Genomic DNA, 25,343 nt, shown 5'->3' on the forward strand with positions numbered 1-25,343 from the left:
CCAGCCCTGAGCTATACAGTCAAGACTGTGTTCTTTCCTGCTACGTTGTTGTGGTCACCATGACCATCTTGGCTGACGGTGCAGATGCTGCTCTACACCTCTGCTACCCCTGTTTCTGCCTCCACCACCAGTAAAGGCAGCAAACCAGCACCACTATTGGTTGTGGCAGGAACTGTGGTGGCAGAAGAAAAATGTTTTTTTTTTTTTTTCCCCCCTAAATTTGAACCAAAAAATAAATAAATAAATTGGTCTGTTTTTGTGCTTGATAGATCCATAACAAGTCAGTCCCCTCCACCTCCCCTTTTGGCCCTTTTCCTGTTACTTAACCTTTCTTGGATGAGCTTGTTGATCCTACACTGCTTCTATTCTCCATCCTTGGCTGCAACCCAGGGATGGCTGAGCCCTGCTGTTCTTTCATGTGCAAGGTTGCTAACATCACTGAGAGCTGCTGGGCTCTTTCCTGTTATTGTGCATCTGCCATGAAAGGATCTTGTAAACTAAATCCCATAAGGATTAAGGATTTCCTGCCTTTCCATCCAACACTGCTTGTTAATTCCATCATTTCAGTGGCTACTGCAACTGAAGGAGAAGCCAGGCAACTTAGGAAAGCAAGAGACAGAGCCCTTATGCATTGGGATTATCTGGGAAAATTCACAGAGAGTTTTCTTTCACCAATTCTAAGGTTCAACGTTCACCAATTACTAAGATCTAGGATACAACTGACTATTTCGGGTCTGACTATCAAGAAGGGAACTTTCTTGATCATTGTCATTATAAGCTTAATTCTATGAGGGAAACTTCACCTAAATTACTGCAGCTACAGCTGGTTTCTCAGCTTAGCTACTGGGCACAGTGGTCATAGTAGGGTGAGATAACTGATTAGTCTCTCCTTTCCTCACAGTGAAAATGCAGGTTCAAAATCTGCCTTTCAATGCGCATGTCTATTTCATGATAAACAGGAGGATTCTCCCATTCTTTCAAATTGAAATGACTCTAGGTCTTCACAATTTATGCAACAACCTCTAAGAAGAAGGCTTCTTCTGACCTTTCTTATCAGAGAAGTTATTCCAGTCTGATTTTGCCTCCAATAAGTGATGCTTACTCTTCCAAAGCTAGAAAGAAAAAGGAAGAATAAGGCTGAAGTAATTCATCAGGACTCCCAGCCTCCTCCACAGGACTATTTTTTTTTTGTATGAGAGCAGTATGGGATGAGGGACAGTTGAGCACAGATAGAATTAGGCTAAAAAATCTTGATGTCAAATGTCAAAGATAAATTCTGCTCAAAATTAAAATGGAGACAGCTAGATTATCTAGGAGAACACTGGCTATTAGTATGTAATTTTATTTTTCATACTTGCATTTCAAGATTTGGTAAGGGACTGCAATCAATAAGCCCAGATAGGATTATTTGTAGACATTAATAATAATAAACATGAGAATCTGAAGTTGTAGATGCAGCAGTGGTCATGTATAAAAATTAAATAGATAAAAAAGTACAAAATAGCGATAGTTTACATCCACGGCGATATGAAAAATATGTGATCAATGTATCAATACTAAAATTATTGTGCTGTCAGTTATCTTTAGGAGAGGTAACGGTTTAGAAATAGCAGGTGACTGAAAACCTACCATGTTAATTCCAATGCTTGTAAAGATTTCTAGGAAAGTAGTTGCTATTAGCATGCTCAAAAGCCTTAGGTTGTGGTATTAAAATTAAAGATGTATTTTATGAAGAGAAGCTTTATGAATCCATGACTGCATTGAAAGTTATATGAAGTCTGATGTGTCACTGGCTTAGGCAGAGTAAAAGATGTACCAATGGACTGAATGTAGTTGATTCACATTGCTGATGAGTGTAGGAACTTTAATGTAATTTATGTATGCCATTAGTAAAATGGATTATTGACTAATCAGTGAGTAGTAACTTGAAACCTGAGTTTAAATAGAGTGTTCTTTTGTAGAGCAGGGCTGTTTGAGTACTGAATACAAGAAAAAACACTTAAGAAAGAAAACCTTAAAATGTAGCAAAAATGTTATTAAATCACTCTTGAAGTGCTTGTCTCAAAATCCAGTGTGTTCTTTTTCTTTAAACTAAGTACCCCACTTTTTTTCAAAGCCAAAGAGGCTTTGAAAGGATCTTGTTTTCAAAATGTGCTATGTTTTCCCTCAAAATCAGTATCTTGTAAAATAAAATAATAAATAAATATGTAAAAACAACACATTTCATTTAGGTAATTCTGCCCAGGATGTTGAAATAATAATAATAAAAAGGTTTGATAAAGATTTATTAAACTTCTGGTGGGAGGAGTCAACTGCCATTTTTATAGCTTAAAAATCAACTTTTTAGGGATGGTGCTTTTTTCTTCCAGACTACTTTCTCACATTCATTTCATGGCAGTGTTTTTTCTCTCCTTCTGAAGTCAAACTGTGTAGTTAATGAAAGTTTGAGGAAAAAAGAAATCTTTAATAATAGTAATAATAATAATCCAGATAAAGTTTAATACAATATCCATCACCTCCAGTTATACCCGGAAAAGTCACGGTTGCTTTGGGTTCTGTATTTAGAAAGATACATAAATATATTAAGTCTTTTGTCTTTGCATCTCCCAATTGCATCCAGTAAGTAATCTGAACGAGGCGCACTCATAAGTGCGCTATTAAATACACTATTAAATAAATGGGCATGGATATTTAGGCGTATACATGTGAATAATAATAAAAAAAAAAAGATGTGTATATAGATGTGTGTCTACATACATGTTTTATCCAACTTCTGTGCCTAGTTATTAGCTCTGCCTGATGAGTTGCTTGATTTTTGCTCTCAGAACGACTGAAATGGAGCTGTATGAAAAGATACTCTGAAACTGTGTGACGAGTATAGAAAATAATGATGTCCAAGCCAGATAATAGATGTAGCAAGTTTGGGGAGAGCTGAAATGTTTGAGGTGTTGTCTGAGGTGGTAATAGAAGACAGTGAGTGTTGGATGAGTAATTATGGAGGTGGGAGAAAAGAGGGAAGCAATAAATCAGGTTGAGACTGGAAAGAGGTGTTTTATTATGTATGATTGTGTGTGAACCAATGATTAAGACAAAGAACCTCTCCGGGCTTTCAGGCTGTGCTTGTCAGCGTGGAAGCTACTTGCGTTACTCTGCCGTTAACTGTAAATATTGCGGCTTTGTTCAGGTGCTGCGGATCTTTTGATAAATAGCTTAAATGCTCAAACATTAATGCAGTGATGTGTTATGAACATGGGTATTGTACCTGTGCACTTTAACATTTTAAGCTACATAGAAAAAGAAAAGCCCAGTGGAAGAAGTACAAGGATCAGAGAAACATAGGAGCTGGTACTGTTGTACCCAATACAGCCTCTTCCTGAAAATTCAGTAGCATTATTTTTTGACCTTGTGGCGAAAGAGCAAGTTCTTGGTCTCAGAACAAATTTTAAACATGAGGATTTGCCCCCCAAATACGTTTCTTTTGCTCTCATCGCTGCATTATTACGGCTCACAGAGAGATCTGCTAGGGGAAAGATCTGCCACAGAAGATTAAACCTAAATATTTTGAGAGTTTTCCTGCACCTTCAAACTGTTCATAAACTACCGAAGCGATATACACTTGACTCACAGAGCGCTGTTCAAAAGGACCTCGTCTGTGCCCTGCCCTTCGGAGCCTCTCCGTGGACTTCTGCTTGCTGCAGGTTCAGCAATAATGAGCCTTGCAAGGGCAAGAGGTAGCTCCTGCTTTTAACTCTGAGCAGTCAGCCCAGGTGCAGCATGAACTCACCACCAGAGAATGGCTTGCAGTACTGCCTTCCCTTATCACACTGGTTTTAAGCATCAGGAAATATTTTCTCCTGTACTTTCCATCAACACTGAATTCAGCCAAGTGAGGTAGAGATGGAATAAGGGAATTGCCAGGCTCAATCTGACCTTGGTTTACCTGGTGCAGCACCTGTCTGTGGCACAGAGCAGCCCCACATGTTCCAGAAGAAATTAGTACAGTCCAGAGTATAGACATTTTTCTAATTTTGTAATAACTATTATAATTCCGGATATCCTTATCTATGTAAGCAACTAATCTGTCTTTGAGTGTTTTGGCTACAGGGACAGCTTGTGGCAGTAACTTTAGCAGTTGAAATGACAAGTGCGGTGAAAAAAAAAAAATCCTTTATCTTTGCTTTTGATTCTTCCCCCATTTTCTTAGGGCAAAAAAACCAAAACATTATTATCACATTCTGTGTCCAGGAGTACACAAAGATCCCTGTTCTTATTTTACAAAACGCGTGCTATATTTGACTCTGATTGTCACCCCCCTTTCTAAGATAAAAGACCTCAATTTTTTTCAATAGCTCATCTTATTGAAGTTTTCCCAGTCATTCTTGTTACTTTTACCCACTTCTCAATACCCTGCAGTTCAGCAGTTGCCCTACTGAAAGCAATGCTGTGCTCTGACTTCTGGATGACAGAAGACACTGGTTAATAAATTGGCATATTTTTTCTTGTATGGCACTGCATCCCTTTCCTCCTGCATCTCACTACCACATTTTTCTTTGATCCCAGCTTCAAATTAGATAAAAATGTTGGCTAAGGGTTCCTAATAAATAAATAAATAAATAATCCGTATCTCTTACCGGAGCTGATACAGGGAATTAGGGAATTTAAAACTTGACAATGTTATGAATGGGTGAGATTTTCTCCTTTGCTTTACATCACATTCTGATAACACAATATCTGACTTTGCCTTTTTTCACTCATTTTCCTAGCAGGACAGGCCTCTATAGTGTTCCTCATTCAGTCCTGGCTTGGACTAGAGTTACCTGGAAAATACTGTGCTGTCAGTAGATTTCCTCAGCTCTGCTCACCCTCTCTTTTCACTGTACTTACAAATGTAGTAAACCAGTGCAGACACAGCCCTCTATTAGCCTTCAGAGATTCTGCACCTTGACTTTTCATCTTTAATCTTTGTTTCCTGTCTCTTAGTCAGTTCTTGAGACAATTCATGTTTTCTTTATCACAGTACAAGCGGGAGTATTTTCTTTTTTTTTTTCTTTGCATCTGTCTGTAATCACAAATGCATTCAGCCCTTGTAGCAGCTTTTGATTTGAATTCCTTTGTGTGAAATATATATATATATGTATATATAAAACACAACAAAACAACCCTCTACAAAACTTCCAGAAACCACACTTCAGCGTTTTGCTGCCTGTTCATGTGAAGCGCTTGTTTAAACAAGTGGCATTAAATATGCTTTTAGTTGTGTACTGTGCAGCCTACAACTCCAAGCGTTGGGTCTGCGTGGCTGACCAGACACAGAGGCACGGAAGGAGGTGATCTGAAGATCATTATAGCCAGCACACATATTTATTGCTGGTTGTTGTCTCCTGTCTCACCTTGCTCAAAATGCTCGTGGGCTTGGCATGGTCCCCAAGCCAATTTGACAGCCTTGGTGGAATGTGTAAATTCTCCGCTCCCTTCTGGCCCGCAGCTCCAAATGCTCCTGGTTTGCTTTTCCTTCTCTTGGACCGTGCAGCGCTGTGGATCTTTGAGGTTTTCAGAGCCTCTTAGTAGTGCACAGGAGCCATTTAGCAGAGGGCTTGATTGATATATTTAGTGGCTTTTTCTCAAAGAGAGTAAAAGCTGCTCTATCAAAATTGGATGAATTATTTTTTACCTTATAGAGATGGTGGAGCCCTGGCTGGGAAATTGCTTTTTTGGCTTGTGTCAAGCACTGGGGGGAAGCACTGATGATAGGAGCTTACCAGTGACTCTCGAGCTTAAGGGGTCCACTATTCTCCCAGCACCTTGTTTTATGGTTTTCTACAACCTTGTCCCAGCCCCTCCATATCTCCTGCAGGATGATTCATACCCAGAGAAGCCCCTGGAGTCCGGGCTGTTCAGGGCTCTAGTTACCCTAAACTCATATGTAAGCCAGTGCTGTATATAAGACCCTCAAAAAAAGTTGGCTGCTTAGACTCTGCCCCCTCTAACATCCTCACAATTAGCTCCTCCTGTTCCTTTTCTAACTGAAATTTTGAAAATGTCCTTAAAGATGATGAGGGGTGAAGTGAAAGGAGAGAGATGGACCAGAAGCAGGTGCACAAGACAAGAGGATGGGAAGGGTGGGAAGCAAGAAGGGAGAGGAGAGCATCTGCGAGCTTGCAAAGCCTAACAGAAGGACCGACAGCAGCAAATGCCAGGGGAGAGAGGAAGAAAATCAGATCCCCTGTCATGGGGTGAGCGACAGAAGAGTACCTCATTATTATAATTATTTGCAACCCCTTTTAGCAGGGAAGAACTGTCTGGCAGTGCCATTTATTCCCAAGCATTCTTCCCTAATAATACCCTTAATACGGCTTGTTCCATCGCTTTTGTGAGAGGCATGTTTTTCATCTTCAAACTCAATTTCATTTATTAGAGACTTCACCGTGTGTGACACAGTGTGCACACAGCAAGTGCAGCAAGGATTCATTTTAATTATTATGTATTGCCAGGAGGTACAGTGTGTTTGTGCCGGTGGGCGAAAGGGCGAGGAGGGGGTGTTATCTATTTTGTTTCTGTGTCACGTATCACAACTGTAAGGTGATGGGGCTTTCTGAATTGCATTTTAAATTTGGATCTGGACATTTGTTGGCTGTCAGTGCTCCATGCCAGCCGTAGCGAAAGGAGAAAGTCTCCAACCAGCGTGTACCCGTGTGGCTGCAATAAATAGTCCAAGATAACAGACACCTCTCTCAAGTTTTTGTTAGAAAGTCAGCCAGAGGACTCTACTCTGGGCAGTGACTAATGATATTTGAATGCTGCTCTTTACGCAAGTGTGATAACATATATATTTTTTTCAAATCCCAATGACTTTGCGGTAAATCAAAATATCATTTTAGCTGGATCTTCAAATAAGGAACAGAAGGTGGGCTTGGGAAGCATGTTTTCTAAGCTGACTCTAACCTCATTAATTTTTTTCCATCTGGAAACTTTTCCCATCCTTCTACACAGAATTGCAGAGGGCTTTCTACACGGCAGCTTTCTGCTAAGTGGTGTGACATAGGTGTGGAAGGTATAAGATGGAGCATAATTTTAATTAGAATTAATTGTCTTGTTGAGGAATTTTATGGGAAGTTTGGCTTTTTTTTCTTTTTCTTTTGTTTGCCTGACAGGTGGAGCCATTGTGAATATTTGCTCTGTTAGAACTGCCTGGTGTGGAAGAGAGCAATGTGGAAACCTGAAAGATTGGTAAATTGGAGAAAGCGTAGAATAAAACAGCAGAAAATATGAGAAGTTAGAGGAATTTATTTTAGAAGGAAGGCACTGCAAAAATCTAGAGGATTTTGTGTATTTGCTCACTGTCTGCATGCAGCTGTAACTCTAAAACTAGGGTCATCACCTTTGCTGGTGGTGGAGAAGGGCGGACATTACCCCACTCCATAGTCACGATGCTCTGTTCAATGGGCTCAGTGTCAGATCTAAAGACAACCATCAGTAGCCTACCAAATAATAATGTAACATATAGCAGCTGTGTAATATTTGTTATCAACCCTTTCCTCAGAACAGTTAGGGGAATAGACTAGAGGAACTCTTTGGTACAACATTTGTGTTGATGTTTGATAAAGCCTATGCCAAGAGATGCTATCCATAGTAGATGGAGGTAAACCTCTACTCTCTCTAACTGTCTTTAGTACCAGTTGCAGTGAGGTTGTGGCAGCACGAGCTTCATCACCCCAGTACACAGCAATTCATGGTGCTTGAGCCACCTTGGCTGAAGCAGTTGCCAGTATCACATTTTCCCTTGCAGGCAGACAAAACTCTATAAGAAGGTAATAAGCTGCTTGTGAGCACTCACTTTTACAGGTTTGATTTGTTGAACTCAGCACCTCTAAAATGCAAGCCAAGGAAGACAACACCAACACAGGGGTTCATAGTGCACCTATTTATTGGCAGCAGAAGCAGCGTAGCACAAGTAATGCTATGTTAGGAGCAATGGGAATTACGGGGTCTTAGTATGTTTTTATAAGGCTCAGAGTTGATACAAATGTGCATATGTTTTGGAGAAAATAGCATCTGGTTGTTGGAAAACATGTTTCTATTGAATTTTTGACTGCTAAGTGCTGACAGGAAATGTTCTGTATTATTTAAAAATAGATGTTTATCTGGCACCAATGGAGTAAATAATGTGCGGCCAAGAAGAAACAGATACTAAGCGAGTGTTATTCTGATAATTTATTTTATTATTTTAAAATAACCAAGTAGTTCTGGAAATTCCTGTAGGAAACTTCCTAAAAAACATAATGCACACTATAACTCTAACATCAATATTTTAGTAAAGCTGGAAGGGGAAAAAAAAAAAGAGAAAGATCCTTTGGAGAAAATGGCATGTTGGATATACTTTATTTACACACAAGCAAGTGTGAAAATGTTATTGTTTTGGCTTGATTTGACTTTAAACTGAATATGTATGTATATAGTATGGAGGTTGTCAGCTTTATTTTCCTATGGTGTTCCCCATTGATAGGTAGAAACTTTTCCATGATAAAGCTGACAAAACAAAACAAAGGTTAGTTTGAATCTTCCAAGACAATGAAAAAGTCATGTTTTTGTAAGGTGTTTATCAGTTCAAGCAGTCTGCCTTTCAGAGATAAACATCTACTGCAAATGAAAAAGGGTTTTTTTTTGTTTTTTTTGGTCATGTTAGAGTTAAGTGATAGAAAGCTGCGGCCGCAGGCTAATACGATACCAGGGTGGTTTGTTCTTAAGAGCAAGAGAGATGACTGCTTGCTTCTTAAAGACCTCTGATTGCATGGCATGTTTGATCGAAATCCAAACCAACTTGCTTTGAATGACAAATTGATTGTTGTGTGCCTGTTTGATAATACAGCAATTTGTCTCCTCGGGCATAATACTCTAATCCCCCCTTCATTTATCAGTAGGGAATCAGTAATTCAGCTCTTCTTCAGGAAGTTTGGCACAGTAGTGGTGATGCTCCATTGCACAGTTGCAGATCCCGTGGTGAAGATACCACTCCTAGCTGCGTCTACACACTGATTCCTCAGCATGCATTTCATATCGCTCTTTGGCACCGACTGTATTGCTTGTTTTAGAAATGTAAATGTTTAAGTCACAACAGAATTTTGTGTCTTCCTGAGGTTTTAAACATCTTGTTTGCACACGCTCTCTCTTTGCTCCTTATTTCTGTGCTCTGACTCTGTTCTCATCTTCTGGTTCAGCTGAGCAGGAGGTGTTGCTTTGGTCTTCAGGGCTTCAGTCATACCTTGAAGAAACTGGTCAATGTATAGTGACAGATCTGTGGTCCTCCTGGTCCTAGCATTTGCGGTATGAAAGGCTGCAATTCCTAGGGAGCTGTGCATGTTTGCAAAGTTCAAGGTATCCTGCGTAGCAATACCACTTACCAGTAAGGTGCAGAACCTCTGTAGTTGTTTGTCTGTCTCTTATTTCATGGATGTGCTGTGTTTCCTCCATATCACAGAGGGTTGTGTCACTAACTGTATATGTAACAAATAAGATACCATCTATCCTGAGAACAGTAGGTGTTTCACCAGCAGAAGTGGAGGGTGAAAAGAGATGTATGAACCCGCATCCTTCCTGCTTTTCTGGTGATTTTTTCACAGCTCCTTAACCATGTTGATCACTGTGGTGTTGCCGTCAGTCAAGATGTTTCTGTCGAAAGCCCAAATGTACGACAAAGCCAAAAAGCATATAGTCTGAGCAGGATATATGCTCTGATAACTTGTGAACACCATCACGTGCCCTCATAACCACAAAGCTCATGGACAGTAATTCCCTCTTGGCATGCAGCAGGGCAGGGCTTTTCCCCTGCTCGCAGCTTACTGAGAAAGCCACAGCACATCTGTTCAGTGGCTTGAGCCATTGAGCATTCTTTGCATAGCCTGACTCGATAAGCTGTCACTCTTGATTTTTAAAGCATTTCACAACAGGGGGTTAGGTTAACCTATAATGAAGAACCTCTTCAGAGCATCATCTGCAGAGGCCCCTTTGCTCGCAAACAGATGTTGTGTAAGGCTGCCACCATCATGTCTTGTGCCAACAGGGAATCCATCCTCGCTGCTGCAACAAAACACACCAGTATACCCACCCTCCGTCAGTCAGCTGCTGGCCTCTGTTTTGCATTTATGATGCATGACCAATGCTTTTATCCTTTCTTCTATGCTGCCAGTCAGGTTTTAGAGATTCTCCTTAGAACATCTCTTCTTTTCAGGCTCTCTCTCGAAAACTGATTTTGCTTATCCTTTTGAGATGTTGGCCTCCTGTTCTGTTTCTCTGAATTTTAGACTATTTGTTGACTGGGGATAGGAGAGGGAGTGTGTACAGAAAGGCTCTCATTAGCCTGGGGATGCTAATTTCCTTAAGTCTCATTGATAGTCAACAAGGGAATGATGCAGAGCACTTAAATTTAGCATGCTCCTGAGTCTCCCTTGAGAAGTGTCTGTCTCTCTCCATTGGCATTACAGATGACTGCATTGATAAATATTTGTCTTTATGAATACTTCCTTGTTTGTCTGATCTTTAACGATGCGCATTTTTCAATTTCTTTTGCTTTATAGTGTGTATTTTCTCTCCTGAACAAAATTCACCAGACTGGCGGAATGGGCTGCTGTGTCAGTGTTATTACATTTTGACTCATATCAAAGTTGCATTTTAACCTACAAGTCAGGATTTGTTATCACAAACTTTAATTAATATATATCTCATCAACGCAGAGTCCAAATGGGCAAACTTATGGATTAGTTTCATTAGGCATTGCTATACTGAATCCAGTAACATCGTTCGTACTTAGAGCAGCCGCGTGGCTAGATGATGTTTCCTTCGAACTTTGCTCACAGCCCTATTGCCACCCTATTGCACTGGTCAGGTTTGGAATATAAGCACCAAATGCTTAAAGAGCTTTGAAAAAATATCTTTGTTTTTACAATTCATAAAAGTTAAAATTATCAAAACAAAGCAAAATATGCCATTCTTTTCTCAATTACTGTGCCAGTTGAATGTGTTAGTTGGTGAATAATATTTGTGAACGTTATCACTCCCAGAATGTACTTGTTAAAAAGCTGTTTCTCTAATTCTGTTGCAGTTAACTACTTCATAAAAAATGGTACAGAAGATGTATTACTGTGTGGCAATAGCACTGATGCTGGGTAAGTAATTTAAATGGCTTCCCTTCTGTTTGTGTTTTTGTTTTTACATTTCCTTCAGTTCTTTCAGTTCCTTCACTTTTCACCAGCACAAAGTAGATATTTCAAATTCCTTGTGTCAGTAGTAGTAGGAGAGAGGATATTGACAATATTGTGCATGGTAATACTATTTTCTGACCTGCAGGGAAGAGATGTTTGTGTGTGTGTCACTTATTTAGGTCTAAAATCGTTAGGGGCCTTATTACAGTTCTTTTTCAATATGTTTAACTTTCTCTGTAAAAAATAGTGAAAGCTAAGTAACACTTCGACTGAGTGGAGAATATTTTAAGGGAAATGAAAGATGAATGGAAATAGAAAAGCTAGAGAGATCTAGACTGATGACAAATTCTTGGCTTTTGGCAAAGGGAGATAAACAAACCCACAAATGGTAGTTGCCAAAATAACATGCTTTGGAGGTGGGAGGGTACTCAGTTTTAAGTTGTGATGTACATTTGTACGTGATATGCTTAGAGACTGCAAATACTTCATGTTCTTACAATGTAGACAGCAAGGAAATCACAAATAATTCCTGTGTTATACTAATTTACTAGTCTGCATAAAGGACTTCGTTCATAGCCCTACCACCTGTAGACGCTAATGATTCCTTCTGCATCCAGTCCTCAGGGTGTAAGTGCATTGTCTGGGTGTGTGATTTTATTTGATAGGTTCTTGTGATCTTAATGGAAACGGAAGAGTTGATCTGGGATGGAGAGAGATGGATCCTGTGTGGGCAGGGGACATTAAAAACCATGCAGAGACTGTAGGGTGTTTGAAGTTGTATGACAAAGAAGAATAGAGACCTTAGTGTGGTGGGATGGATTAGCTTTTGATCTAAATATGAGGGAGTATTTGAACCAAGGAGGTGGATGACCTAGGTCAAGTGAGGAGAGGAGCTGAGGTGATGTACTTTTGGAGGAGGATATTCTGAGCTGGTAGAACTAATTGTGGAAGACTTAAAAAAAAAAAAAAAAAAGGAAAAAAAAAAGGAGGGGGTGTTAAATTAGGAAGAGCTTATTGTGAAAAGACGCATGCATGTACGGGGGGACAGCAAGAAGATGAAAGGAAGATATAATCTAAACTTGCTTGTGGACAGGAAGGTGAGAAAAGCCATGGAGTCCTGGAGAGAGATTCTTTATTTTCTGCTGCCACTATATTATGTCTGCATTTACAAAAAACAAAGGGAAAGCTGAAGTGTCAGCCTTCCCTCTGCATGTTTTGTATGTCTGATCTGTATTGCCAGTCTAATTTAGACTGTAAACTCTTTGGGCACAGGGCCATGCTTTCCTCTTTGTTTGTTCCAAGGAAGGTACAATGTCAGCATTCATTAATTAAGTGCTTTGTTGATTGTAATACATTGCATTTATTCAGGCTCAGGCTGGACTCCAAGACTATTGGGATATTTCCTGGGGATCCCAGGATTTGGCAATCTATCTACACTGGTGTACTTCAGCCTTTTGTAAGCAACAGACAATAATATTGAGCAGGAAATGTTCTGCACGATAGCAATATTGTGTCTCTCCTATACCTCGCACAGAGTTCCTGTCAGTCATTCACTCCCATTATTTAAAGACATGGAGATAATTAGGCACGATCCTAAGGCCTCAAGGGACCTGCAAAGTTTTGTATTCCCACCTGTTAGGACAAAGACCATCATTCGCAGGCCGACGTACCCAACAGAGCAGGACTCCTTTTCCTTAATCCTTCAATGGTCAAAGCCAAGAGTGAGTAGATTCAACAGTAAAATTGCAGATCTGAATAAGCGAGACATTTTGGGATAGTCTGCACCACAGAATCAGGGGAAGTGAGTGAAAAGTGAGTGGATGCCTCAGATCATGGTCCTCCTCTCTATCAGCAATGAAATTAATGACAAGGGCCTAAGTCGGGAACCTGGCAAGAGGGAGAATAGGGGAAAACAGTTGGCAATACTGTGTCTGAATGTTCATAGCATTTTTGGAGCTTGTTTCTGCCCTTACTCTGACATAGCTTGAATTTATTAGCCTCCGGGGTATGCTGAGGACCCAGAGGAAATGCAGGGAAGGGTGGTGCCATGTGTGCGCTCCTGGAGGGATTTGTTGTTACGGTGAGGGATATCTGTGCTGTGGCTGGGATATTAAATCTCAAGGTAATTGACAAAACCATTTTAGTGCATTTTAAAAGCATGTTAATGACACTCTGAGGTTTGGCTGGTTGCTGTTATTATAGAAGAGTAAAAAAAAAAAACCTAAATAAATCTACTATGGCAATTATTAGGTGATGAGACTCAGATGGTCTGATGTAAGAGAGTTTAGTGATGGAGACTGCAACCTGAGCTGGAGCAGCAGGCCAAAATCAGCAGGGAAATGATCATCAGTGGATGCTCTATCACAGACAACCTAATTATCTCTAAGGTGGGGGCTTTATTACATTACTAGGAGGGACTGTTTTCTGAACAAGCACCCAAACTGCCAATAAAGCAGGAGGTAATGGATCTAGCTAATATTGATTCTGGTTCAGAAGGGATTTGAATAAATGGATGTCACTCAGAAGCAGCAAACATGTCTCCAGTACAATACCTGGCAGATGGAAGAAAAAATATTGGTTTATGTTTTAAGGTATGTTCAAGCAACCTTGAGGAGTTATGTTAAAAATCACATTGCATAGATGTGGTAGGAATGTTGGGGAGAAGGCATATTTCTTGGTTGGACAAGGACTAACCTGTCTGTCGGGTTTCCCATGTGATGCCTCAGAAACTTTACCCAGGATGTCTGAAATTTTATTTTTATTCACTTAATCAAATAGAAATTGTGTCATGTTTGTATTGTTTATCCAACTGCATTTTTTCCCCATGATGTGCTGCTAGACTTTTATTTGTATTTAAGAGGAATAAAGAGTCCAATGGAAACAAAAAGTAATGTTTGGAGTAGAGAGAAAATCAAATGATTGTGATCAAAGATGTTCTTTGGCTCAGAGTGAACGTTTGTGACGCGTGCTCGGTGTTTCACAACAAGCACATTCAGAGCACGACATTAATGGAAAAATCCTCTGCTCTGAGATGTGTCACAGATTGGTCAGACACTGGAAGTGGTGCTATAGCAGTAAGGTTCTTTTAATGAAAAAAAAAAGTGTAGTGTATTTGCAGAATTATTTATTTTTTAAGATGTGTTTCGGGGTTAATTTCGTACTTTTAGATGTGGCTGCACTGGGATTTATCCAAGTTGGTTCTCCTTGCAATTTCAGCTTCTTTTATTTGATTTGGTTAAAATAAATGGAGAAAGCTCAACTACTTTTATTTTCAAAGGGATTACAAGTTCTTCTATAAATCTGCCTTTCAATTTAATTCCCAGACTAGCATCTCATCCAATTTTGAACACCTTATTTTAAGCCCTGAGGAAGATCCAGTAAAGATCCGGTACAAGGATGAAATAGCTGGAAGATCTTGGCTAGGATCAGAATGTGAAAGCTGCTCCAGTCTTCATGAAATCCAGCCTTAGCATCAAGTGGACTATGGTTTGCAAGGGCTGCAGAAGAGTAGGTGACTGAGCTGCCTATGGGGTGTTACGCAGCAACATACACTGCCAGCACACGCATCATGGGCCTTTTGGAGGCATCTATCTCACATTGTAAGAGTGGCCCCTGAGGTCAAATGTGCACATATGCATGGATGGGTACAGTGATAGTACCGATGGCAAAACCCATTGGTGGACTCAAGTTTTAGAGTGTGCTGAGGGACCCACAGTACGTGGTACACTTTGTGCCTGGCCCCAGGTGATGGCACATGGTCAACACAGGGCAAAAGGGTTGTTTTGGGAAGTCCTGATTCCATGTTCAGCTCCAGTGTGGCATCCTGCCTGAGCACATCAGCAGAACCTCTACCAGGCATCGTTGTGCTGTGATCACCAGACCAAATCTCCCAGTGAATGAGCTGTGGGAAGCATTATATGTCATGCTGCACCATCCTGCCTCGTGCCATCCATGCAATTACAGCGTGTTCCTTCTCAATGGTTATTAACCATTCATTTTAATGAGATGCCCAATACTGTGGAGCCCTGTGTTTCCCACAGGGCAAAGATTTATGGGGGCTGCCGCAGCTTGGGATTATCAGTCCATGAAAAAGGAGGATACATTTCAGCTCCAAAGCAGTTCCGCTTTTATGCTGTTGTAATTTCACAGGGACATTTTTCTATCTTAGACTGCTGTTTTGTCTTCCTTCTCTGCCTGAAGGTTTGGAAGAGCAATAGAAGCAGCAAAGAAATTTGTCCATTAGGGAAAAGAGAAATGGACAAGATGCTATCAATGTACAAAGTAAACAAGCAGAAAAAGAGAAACTTATCTTTGTTCTTTTCACTTTTTCACTTGCAGCTACTATAGGGAGATGTTTTTTCAGACAAACGCGTATGTTTTAAGTCAATTGTGTCCCCTCTGGGTCTCAAGGCCAGACTGTTTGTTCTATTTTTTATTTTTATTTTTTTGTCCTTTCACATGATATGTCCTATATACTCGGCTTGTGGGTAGGAACAGTCTACGAGATCATACAGACAATGAAAGTACATTTGCATCGTGTCTGTACTGATATTACCAAAAAGGCTAGTGAACAGGAAGGAAAAGCAGCCAGTAAAGCTACTTCAGGATGTAACAAGAAAGCACCTTTGGCAACTGCATCCTAGTAACTGTTGCTATAGAAACTTTACCTACCTTTATCCTCACTATGACCTTGATTTTTCTTAACAGGTTACATTAAAATAATGTACAGAGTGGGTCAAGATTCTACGTGGTTTGGTAAATTCGTCTGTCACTGAGCTGATTGCATATAAGAGATGCAGGAAGGACCATGTAGTGTAATGCTCCTCAAAGTTTTTTGCAAGTCCTAACAGTTTCTAAAGTATCATCAGAATAAAACTGTTTCCTGTTGTGTTATGGCATTTTACTAAGGTAATTAATGCCAACACATAAAATTGCATCAGATACCTGTTTTCACAGCCACCATGAATACTGAAAGCCACGCTTCTACGGTAGGTTCTCCAAGCCAACATGCTGTCAGCATACTCATTACAGCATGTACAGTGATGTAGCACTTTGATCTCTGAGCTGTAATAACATTCCTTTGCCTTTATGCATCCTCCATGGGGTAATTTAAAGTCCCTTGCAAGGGCTTATCACACCCCTTTAGGGTGGAGAAGAAACATGCACCATATCAAGGAGCACTGTGACAATCAGATGCTTCCCGTGCTTCCACCAGCTCTATCTTGTCTTGCACAGCCCAGTGCTGCAGCTTTTGCTCAGCCCTTGGCAGGCAGAGAGCCTAGAACCACATATATATGTCCACCAGAATAATATCTCCAACAGTGTGGTCTCCCACAGCTCTCAGTCCCCCAATTAGAAGCAAACGTGGCCAGTAACACAACCCCAGCTGCGCTGAAAATTGAGGAAGTGCAGCAGAGAATAATGTACCCACTTGGTTCTTTTATTCTGCTGCTGGCAATTAGGTCCGCTGCAGCACTAAGTTGCATGAATTTAAGTAAGCCTGTGTTGTTATTATTGCTATTGTTATAATTACTTGCTGTCTTAAGATCTGAAGGCCCCAGATTCAGGCATTGTTTTGTTGGCTGCTGGACAAATACAGTAAGAAGAGCCCCCTTCTCCTGAAGGGTTTGTATTTCAGAGGCACCAGCATGAAAAAGTCGGGGTGAAGATAGTGCTCAGGTGTCTTCACTTCGTGTATATTCTCCTGGGGAGTGACAAAAAAAGGGAATGTCACAAGGAACAGCTAGTCAAGGTGATCTCTGGATAATCAGCTTTGCCAGGCAGGTGCAGTCTGGCAGCCTGTGTTTAACTTGTTATGTGAATGGACCCATCACAGCAAATGGGCTCCTGGCGAGCTTTGGAGTGTGTCTATGGGACTGGTGTCCTCATAATGCTCACCACGTTCAGTCTGATGGGGTGTAGCTGGCTGACAGGTGGGAAAGGCTGGAAAAACTGGTGGAGTGAGGAAGGGGATACAGTTCCCAAATGTGACTCCTTCCAGAAGTGATGATGTTTTGTAAAGAATGAAGTCTGTTGTTTAGGCTGCCAAAGCTGATAACCTAATTACACCCCAGTTTAGTAAGCAATATCAATGACCTTATTACAAACCTTCAGGCTGTACAGCATGCCTTGCATGAATTTAACTAGATTCTGATGTAAATCACGTAGACTTTTTCATTTACTCCGCGTTGGTTACAGTGACATCAGAATGAGGATGGCTTGCTCCTGGTGAGAAAGCCTCTCACTTGAGTATAAGAAACACCACAAGACAGGTATATCACTTGAAGGATGCTGCAGAGGCCATCGGGGATAACTTTATGTACTGTACAGCCTTCAGGTCAGCAGTGGAAGTCTCCACTTCTGGGGATCAGTTGTGTATTTGGAAGGTCATGTCTGTGGTTAAAGAACAGCAGTGGGATTAAATCTAAATCCACTCAGTTCTTAAGGATGGGTAATACTATCTCTTAGTCAAAGTTGTAATAAGCTCATCAACCACATGAGAGAAGCAGACTGACTGTGGGCTCCTGTCTTCATTAAACTGTAATCTGTCACTGTGTTTATGATGATAAATTGCTTTACATTTTGATTGATGGGTTAGGCAGAAGATCCAGTGTCTGGCCACTGGATTGATTGAGAATAAATGATAGTTTGCCTTCCTTGTTGGAACATGAAGTATAAAAAAGTCATCTTGGAACAGAGGGAGTTCTTCCTCTTGCTTGCGTGCCTGCATGAAGGGTCTGACATAGCCTGAAACCAGTGGTTTTCCATCTGTCTGAACAAGTAGCCAGTGGAGAGGCTGAAACAGTCCGTGGGTACAAGTATGTGGCATGCGGAGGCCAGTGGGTGCTCTGAGCCTGTGAGCAAGCCTGCTGACTTGTGCCTCCTTCCCTTTGCTTCTCTAGTTTCAGCACCTGGCTGATGTTGCTCTTTATTCTGAGCTCCTTTCATTTATTTATTTATTTTTTTTCCGTGTGTTTGTTTGGATCTGCTCGCACTTCCTTTCAGACTTCTGGCATTCCTTCCTTGCAGTCAGACTTATCCAAAATGAAGCGTGCCTCTGCGAGTCAGGTGTTGGTTCTTAGATGGTGAATAATGGGGAATTATAAGTCAGACCCTCTAACCATGGTTAGTCCTTAATATCACAAAAAAAAAGGAAAAAAAAAAAAAGAGTAAGAGAAGGAGAGCAGCCTGTGACTTTTAGGCAGACCAAGCCCATACTGTTAGCAACTCCTGGCCTTGGCTGGGATGCTGCTGACTTTCAGCCCCCTTCTCCTACGTGCCCAATCACCCGTACAATGTTCATTTTGTAAATACTATAAAACATATTGCCCTGTTTCAGATGGTTAGTTTCATCTTTTCAGGCTGGAGCAAATGTTAGGTTAAGGATCTTTATTTGTTCCCCCACAATCATTGCTTGGTAGGCACTCCTTGTTTGGCCGCTGGTTTCTTCCCTCAAAGCCAAGAGAAGTGAGAAAACGTGGGAAGTGCAGAGGAAAGCACTAGCGTGTGTGATCTAAAGGAGATCCAGGCCTTTGCTTTGTGGCTTGAGGACTTCAACATGAAAAGGCAGGTTGAGGAGTTCTTTGCTATGCGCATCACCAAGCCTAGGAGGCCACAGGCACCATTTCTCCTTCCAGCTCTTACTATGAGGCTTTGAAACCCCATCATGCCCACCAGGCAATCCTCTGGAATTAGCCACATATCAAAAACATCAGCTGTAAACATTCCAGCTTGTTTTCTGCATTCTTAGGCTTAAAATGTGACCAAAACAGGGATACCTAGGAGCCCTTACCATGATATGTTTATTGTGTGTTTGTTTTTAAGGCTTTATTTAATTATTTTTGGCGTGTGTCTGTGGGATGCACTTTATCTCCCATTGTTGCTTCTTTTGTAAGCAATTTGGAGTGGCAGGCCGTAGTGAGCTTTTGCAGCCTACACCAGATAAAGGTGTAGACTTGACTTTACAGCTGTCATACCTGACTTGAGCAGCGGTTTGTTACTAAATCCTGGTAGCACATGGATAACGCTCCCTGTGTGTACGGGGTCTGAATGTTACAACCCAGCACATGGCTGTTTTACAAATCTTCTTTTATTGCACAGCCTTATTGGCCACTGCAGTCTGGATCAGCAGGTTCCTTGGCTTGCTGAGATTAAACTCTTGAGCCAGAGCATTTTGTAATTATGCCCCTCGGCTCCAACTCTCTGGCATTCCCAATCTGTGTTATTTAAAACAAAGCTGTTTCTTATGTTCTTTAATTTCCTGTACCAGTGCCAGCTTACAGTGGTGATTACAGCCTGATGGATAGGTAGGTAGACTGATGCTTTTAACTTTTCCCAATCAATGACACTAATTTTATTGTGATTAATTGAACAGCATCCTGTGAGGCTCCTGTGCAGGATGTTGTATTTATGTAGTTTGTTGTTGTTGCCCATCCCTGTGCATCAGAGGAGAGTGCAGTCCTCTGTAATGTTTCCCCAAGGTAACACAAGCGAAAGATTTTGGAAAAAAAAATAATCTGAGGGGGAAGACTTTATTATACATCTAAGACACTTCAGCAAAATCTTGACACTCCTTGAAAAAATCCTCCGAGGAAATGGTGTCAGTTGCAGAATAATATTCTCATGTGAGAGCCTTCCTCCTAAGTTTCTGTAGAGTATTTTTCTGGGAAGCAGCATTGCCTTTTCCTCTCAGTGTTTTTCAGCATACCTACAACCCGTGGGTTATTGCCTCTGCAGGCTACAAAAGAGGGTAAGGAAGTGTAAGAAGCTGAAAAATAAGAGACTTTTGTCTCAAGCATCTAGTCTCCATTAAGAGGGATGTGAGCTAATGTTAATAGCATTCTTCGAGCTGGAGTTCATGTTTTTTGTGCTGTAGACACCTCATTTGAATGCTCGTACACCTGCACATAATATTAGAGTACCGTGTACACTCACTATGGAGCCAGACAGATCTTTTCACTGCAGCAATCTATTGCTAAGTGGAAAAGGTTTTAGAGACACACAAAGGCAGAACAAATCATGAAAAAAATAGCAACTGTATTATAAACAGAAAATATTAGTCTGAGGAACCATTGTTCACTTTCAAAGTCAGAGGAGTTGCATCTCCATTTCCTAGGGCTTTCCAAGCAATTGCAGCAAACTGCTTTGCCTTTTTGCTTCAAAATGGACTTTTCCCCAGTCAGAAACATTGGCAGTGAACCTAAGAGTGACTTTGAAACCTCTGATCTCGTGGTGATGCGTGAAAATACATCCAAGTTCAATACTCCCAATACTGCCTTTCTTTAAGGCACAGCTCTCTCTTATTTGAAATGATGGCTTAGGAAACTCCAAAGAAATTAAGATGAAAATCTCTCGTGAAATGAATGGCAGCATTTCTGTTTTGTCTAAGATGTGGCCAGCTTATTCTAGTTGAAAGTTTATTTCCAACCTACTACCCAACCTAGGTTTAAGTCCACCAGTAAAGCTATCACCACTGAGTTTCTCACAGCTATGCTCAGATGTTTTGGCTATTAGTAATAACGTTAAAATATGAGCAGTTACACCAGCTCAGTAGAGCTTCTTGGGATCTGTCTTTCATGAAGGACTAAGGAAAGTTTGTCCATCTCTGTAATGATAACTCAGTTTCCATCCAAATACACTGTTAATGCAGTCATTTCCATGGCAAAAGGAAAGAGCCTTAACAAGAATTTTCATGTCCTGCCTGGGCATGCTGTCTTAACACAAGTGCACAGAAAGGGTTTCCTTCTAAAGAACCCAGAGGATCCGTTTCTCTTGAATGGTATCAGCAGCATGTCACGGGCACTGTAGGTTGTCTGCAATAGTAGATCTGAGGCAGAAATCTCATGTCTCTATGGCAGAGAGTGACAGCAGATGCTGCCTCTAGGACAGAGGAGATATAATGAAAATGTTGCCTCAATAAAGAACATGGTTATACAAGAGACATTCAGTATGCCTATGCATATTTCAAGGAAAAAAAAAAGGAAAAAAAATCAGCATATTCTTCTTTTCTAACTCAGTAATGTTACGTTACTTTTTTATTCAAATGTGTCTCCGATCAGGAAACAATAGGATGTTAAAGTAAGAAAGCTCTAGAAGGACGCACTTCTAGGTAGGGGAAAAAAATAGACAAATCTCCTTTTTTCTTTCTTTGTGAGACATAGTTATTACTGTCTGTGGTGGTTTTACCTTGCTGGGCAGCTGGACTCCACCACAACTGCTCTCTCACTCCCCTTCCTCAAAAGGAAAGGGGGAGAACATACAATGGAAAGGGCTCAAGGGTTGAGATAAGGACAGGGAGATCACTCAGCAATTATAATCATGGGCAAAACAGATTCAGTGTAGGGAGATTAATCAAATTTATTACCTATTACTAACAAGCTAGAGAAGTGAGAACAAAAAAAGCAAACTTAAAACACCTTCTCCCCATCCACCCTCTTCTATATCTCCCCCCCGAGCAGCACAGGGGAACAGGGACTGGGGGCTGCGGTCAGTCCCTGATGCTTCATGTCTGCTGCTCCTTCACGGTCCCTCTCTGCCCCTGCTCCACGCGGGGTCCCTCCCACGGGATGCCGTCCTTCCCCAACTGAGCCTGCGGGGGCTGCCCACAGGCAGCAGCTCTTCAAGACCTGCTCCCACGCGGCTCCGTACCACGGGGTCCGTCCCCCAGGAGCAAACTGCTCCAGCACGGGTCCCCCACGGGCGGCAGCTCCCCCCAGACCCCCTGCTCCTGCGGGGGCTCCTCTCCACGGGCTGCAGCTCCGGCCCGGGGCCTGCTCCTGCGGGGGCTCTCCGTGGGCCGCAGCCTCCTCCAGGCCACATCCACCTGCTCCACCGGGGGCTCCTCCACGGGCTGCAGCGTGGAGATCTGCTCCGTGTGGGACCCGTGGGCTGCAGGGGGACAGCCTGCTCCACCAGGGGCCTCTCCACAGGCCGCAGGGGAATTGTGCTGCGTGCCTGGAGCACCTCCTGCCCTCCTGCTGCACTCACCTTGGGGGCTGCAGGGCTGCTTCTCACTCCTCTCTCTCCCAGCTGCTGTTCAGCAGCAGGTTTTTTTTCCCCTTTCTGCTTTCCCAGAGGCACAAACAACATCACTTACTGGCTCAGCTCTGGCCAGCAGTGGGTCCCTTTGGAGCCGGTTGAAACTGGCCCTTACCTAACATGGGGCAGCTGCTGGATTCTTGTCACTGAGGCCACCACTGCAGCCCCAAAAAAGCCTTGCCACATAAACCCAATACACTAAATTCTCAACTGATATAAACTAACTTGTCTCTACCTAATAAGATGGAATCACTTATAATATTCACTTCTGTATTACATTTAATTCACTAAACATCAACTGTTCTTTTTCATTTTTATTGCTTTCTCTAAAGACCACTGCAAATACGGTTATGCAGACATTTTGCAATGCTTCAGCACTCCTTTTTTCAGTGTTCAAAGCAGACTTATTTAAAAATTTGTGCTTGACTAACAATGTTAAATTAAGTTTCTTAAAATATTCTTAAATATGTAATGTTGGTGGCTGACACCATAGATTTGTATACCTTCAAAACCTATAGTAATATAGTCTCATCTCAACAAGCAATACTATAAATATACACATATATATAGGTAAAACCCTTGATTTTCATGCTGATGCACAGTCTGTTTTCTCAGGAGTCCACTTTATTCTTTTTTCTTTTTTTTGGTGGCATTTAAAAATTATTTTTCATTATTTATTTTACTGCTTTGCATTTTGATGTGCAGCAATATTCTGCTTTGGTGAAAAATAGCAGTGGTTGAAATATCTGATGGGATGTTACTGGGAGAAAAAACAAACAAACAAACAAAAGTAAAAGTTGTGTACATTTCTGCAAATTTCCGCTGAGATCTGCTTCTCCAGATACTTAGATCGTTCTCACCTAACAAACTCCCAAATACTGTAGGGCCTTAGGACACTGGCAATTTCCTTGATCTCATATTCTCTTTCCCTGATATATCCAGGAGCAAAATCTTTGCGCTTTGCTCAGTGTCTTCAGTTTCTGATAGGTCATTTCTTATGCTTGGAAAGTAACTTGTAGTGTGCAGGTGTATTAGGTCTTTTGGCTAATTGTTTATTGCACCATTGCTGGGAAAGTGGGAGGCTCACTGACCTGGGATCTCTGCCACCTGGTGCTATTTCATTTGATGATGTGATTTGGTACTTAGTACCACTGTTGGCTCTAAAGCAGAAAGCATTCTTTTTCTCTTCTGGCATATGGGTCTAGAAAATTATTTGTAAAGAGTCTCAAAGTTTAATGAGAGAAGGTTCACCATTAGAGTACTACCCAGAACTGTAACTGTAAATGATTACCATTTCCCAGCTTATCCTTTCAAAGGAAAAACAAGATTACAAAGATCTTTGGTGTTGTGAAGTTAGCATATATGTCTGTGTTTTCACTCAATGGAAGAATTTACCTTGGAGCGTCTGTGCTTTTAACCAAGAGCATTCAACATGGTCCCTTTGAAATCTCTTTTTCCACACTGCGGCCATCTATGCCATATTTCATGTACCGTCTCTCATGTTTTGCAGCACATGCCCCGAGGGATACATATGTCTGAAGGCTGGGGAAAATCCGGACCATGGTTACACAAGCTTTGATACTTTTGGCTGGGCCTTTCTCTCTTTGTTCCGTCTTATGACTCAGGATTATTGGGAGCGTCTCTATCAACAGGTATAAGAGTGTTTTGTTACTTGAAATACGAAATAAACACATCATCTTATTAGAGTTAAATATCCAATAATTAAAGACAAGAAGGAATTCCTAGTTATTAGTTAAATTGCTCTTTGTGTGTTCTGGAGAAGTATCATCAGTTGTTACAATTATTTTCTTTTCTCAGAGGTGTCGATCATACCAGGAGGCATAAGACTGGGTATTTGGGGGAGGGGGGTAAAATTGGTGTTGAGAGAAGGATGCTCTGAAATTACCTGAATCTGAATAAAGTTCACCACTTAATAAAGGTCACCCAGACTGCTTAAGGATTGTTTAGTGACTGATGTAACATAAACTAATCTTTTGAGTCCAGCTCAGAACAACAAAAATACAAAAACCCACCACCAACCAACCAACGAAACGAAAAGCACCTATGTATTTGGCATACCTGTTTTTGCAAACCATGTCAATGAACACAAATTCACTGGCCAGCAAGTCTACCTAGTACCTCCCAGCTCTCCCTACTGTAAACATCTCATCACCGAGACCTAAGAGACAGGGGCACAAATCGAGTTAACTTACAATCATGCATGCAAAATGGTCTGCTAGTAAATGCTCATTTTAGTGTGCATTTTCCCCAAAGTATGCACACTCTGAAGAACTGCGTATGATAATTTGGTACTAAATTACATGCTCTGTCCATGAAACCATTGAACACTTAGTTCTGCATCTCAAAATTGCCAAAACTAGTGCATAGCCAAGGAAATCAAGAGAGTTAGTGCAGAAAGGTGCTTCTCTGAAGGTACTGAGGTAAACATCTTTGAAGGTACCAGGGATTTCTGCTTCACATGTAGACAATTATACAATTTCATGTCAGGAAAATGTAAAAGAAGGCAATCAAAGATTCTTTGAACAACTGCATTCACTTATTTGGCACAGAGCTACATGTACAATTCTGGAAGGCTGAAACTGTCAGGGCAAATAAGGGTGAACATCACTCCTCTCATTATTTGACCCTATAATAGCACACAGTGGTTTCTATCACTAGAGTCAAGTCCTTGACTGTGAGGCATATTTATAATGTAAGTTCAACCTGTTGTGCTAAACTCTAGTTAGGCCTGTAAATCTGGCAAGGAATCGGGAAGTACAGTCAACAGCAGGCAGGGTTTAGTTTTTCTTATTCTGAGGCAGATGTCTAAATAATGCTTGGGTGAATTACATCATAAAAGTAACTTTTTCTCCCCACTGACTGTAACGGGACCTATACTGTAGACAGTTAAAGGGAAACAATGAATCCTGCATGGGAAGTCTCTGTGTACTGCACAAAAATAGATTGGTCTGTGTGAAGAAACCTCTCACTGCAGCTGATGTAAGGTTATGTCTAGTCAAAGAAAACAAGCAGAAGTATTTGGTAAAAGAGGAAAACATTCTTATTTTAAAAATGAATAGTAGTGCAAGGCACACAATTTTTGACTAAGGT

At 41.1% G+C, this 25,343-nt stretch overlaps 1 protein-coding gene across 12 annotated transcripts in view; it reads left to right on the forward strand.

Annotated features, from left to right (window-relative positions):
- LOC308189258 (sodium channel protein type 5 subunit alpha-like) overlaps positions 1-25,343 on the forward strand; it is a 208,839-nt gene that overhangs the window by 67,848 nt on the left and 115,648 nt on the right. For all 12 annotated transcript variants that reach the window (XM_080579061.1, XM_080579056.1, XM_080579062.1 and 9 more), the window contains 2 exons: positions 11,096-11,159; positions 23,743-23,884. In XM_080579061.1, the coding sequence (XP_080435187.1) occupies positions 11,096-11,159; positions 23,743-23,884 (206 nt within the window). The remainder of the gene's footprint in view (positions 1-11,095; positions 11,160-23,742; positions 23,885-25,343) is intronic.

The sequence above is a fragment of the Anser brachyrhynchus genome (genome assembly GCF_964034855.1).
Source record: "Anser brachyrhynchus genome assembly, chromosome: 2".
Lineage (NCBI taxonomy): Eukaryota > Metazoa > Chordata > Aves > Anseriformes > Anatidae > Anser > Anser brachyrhynchus.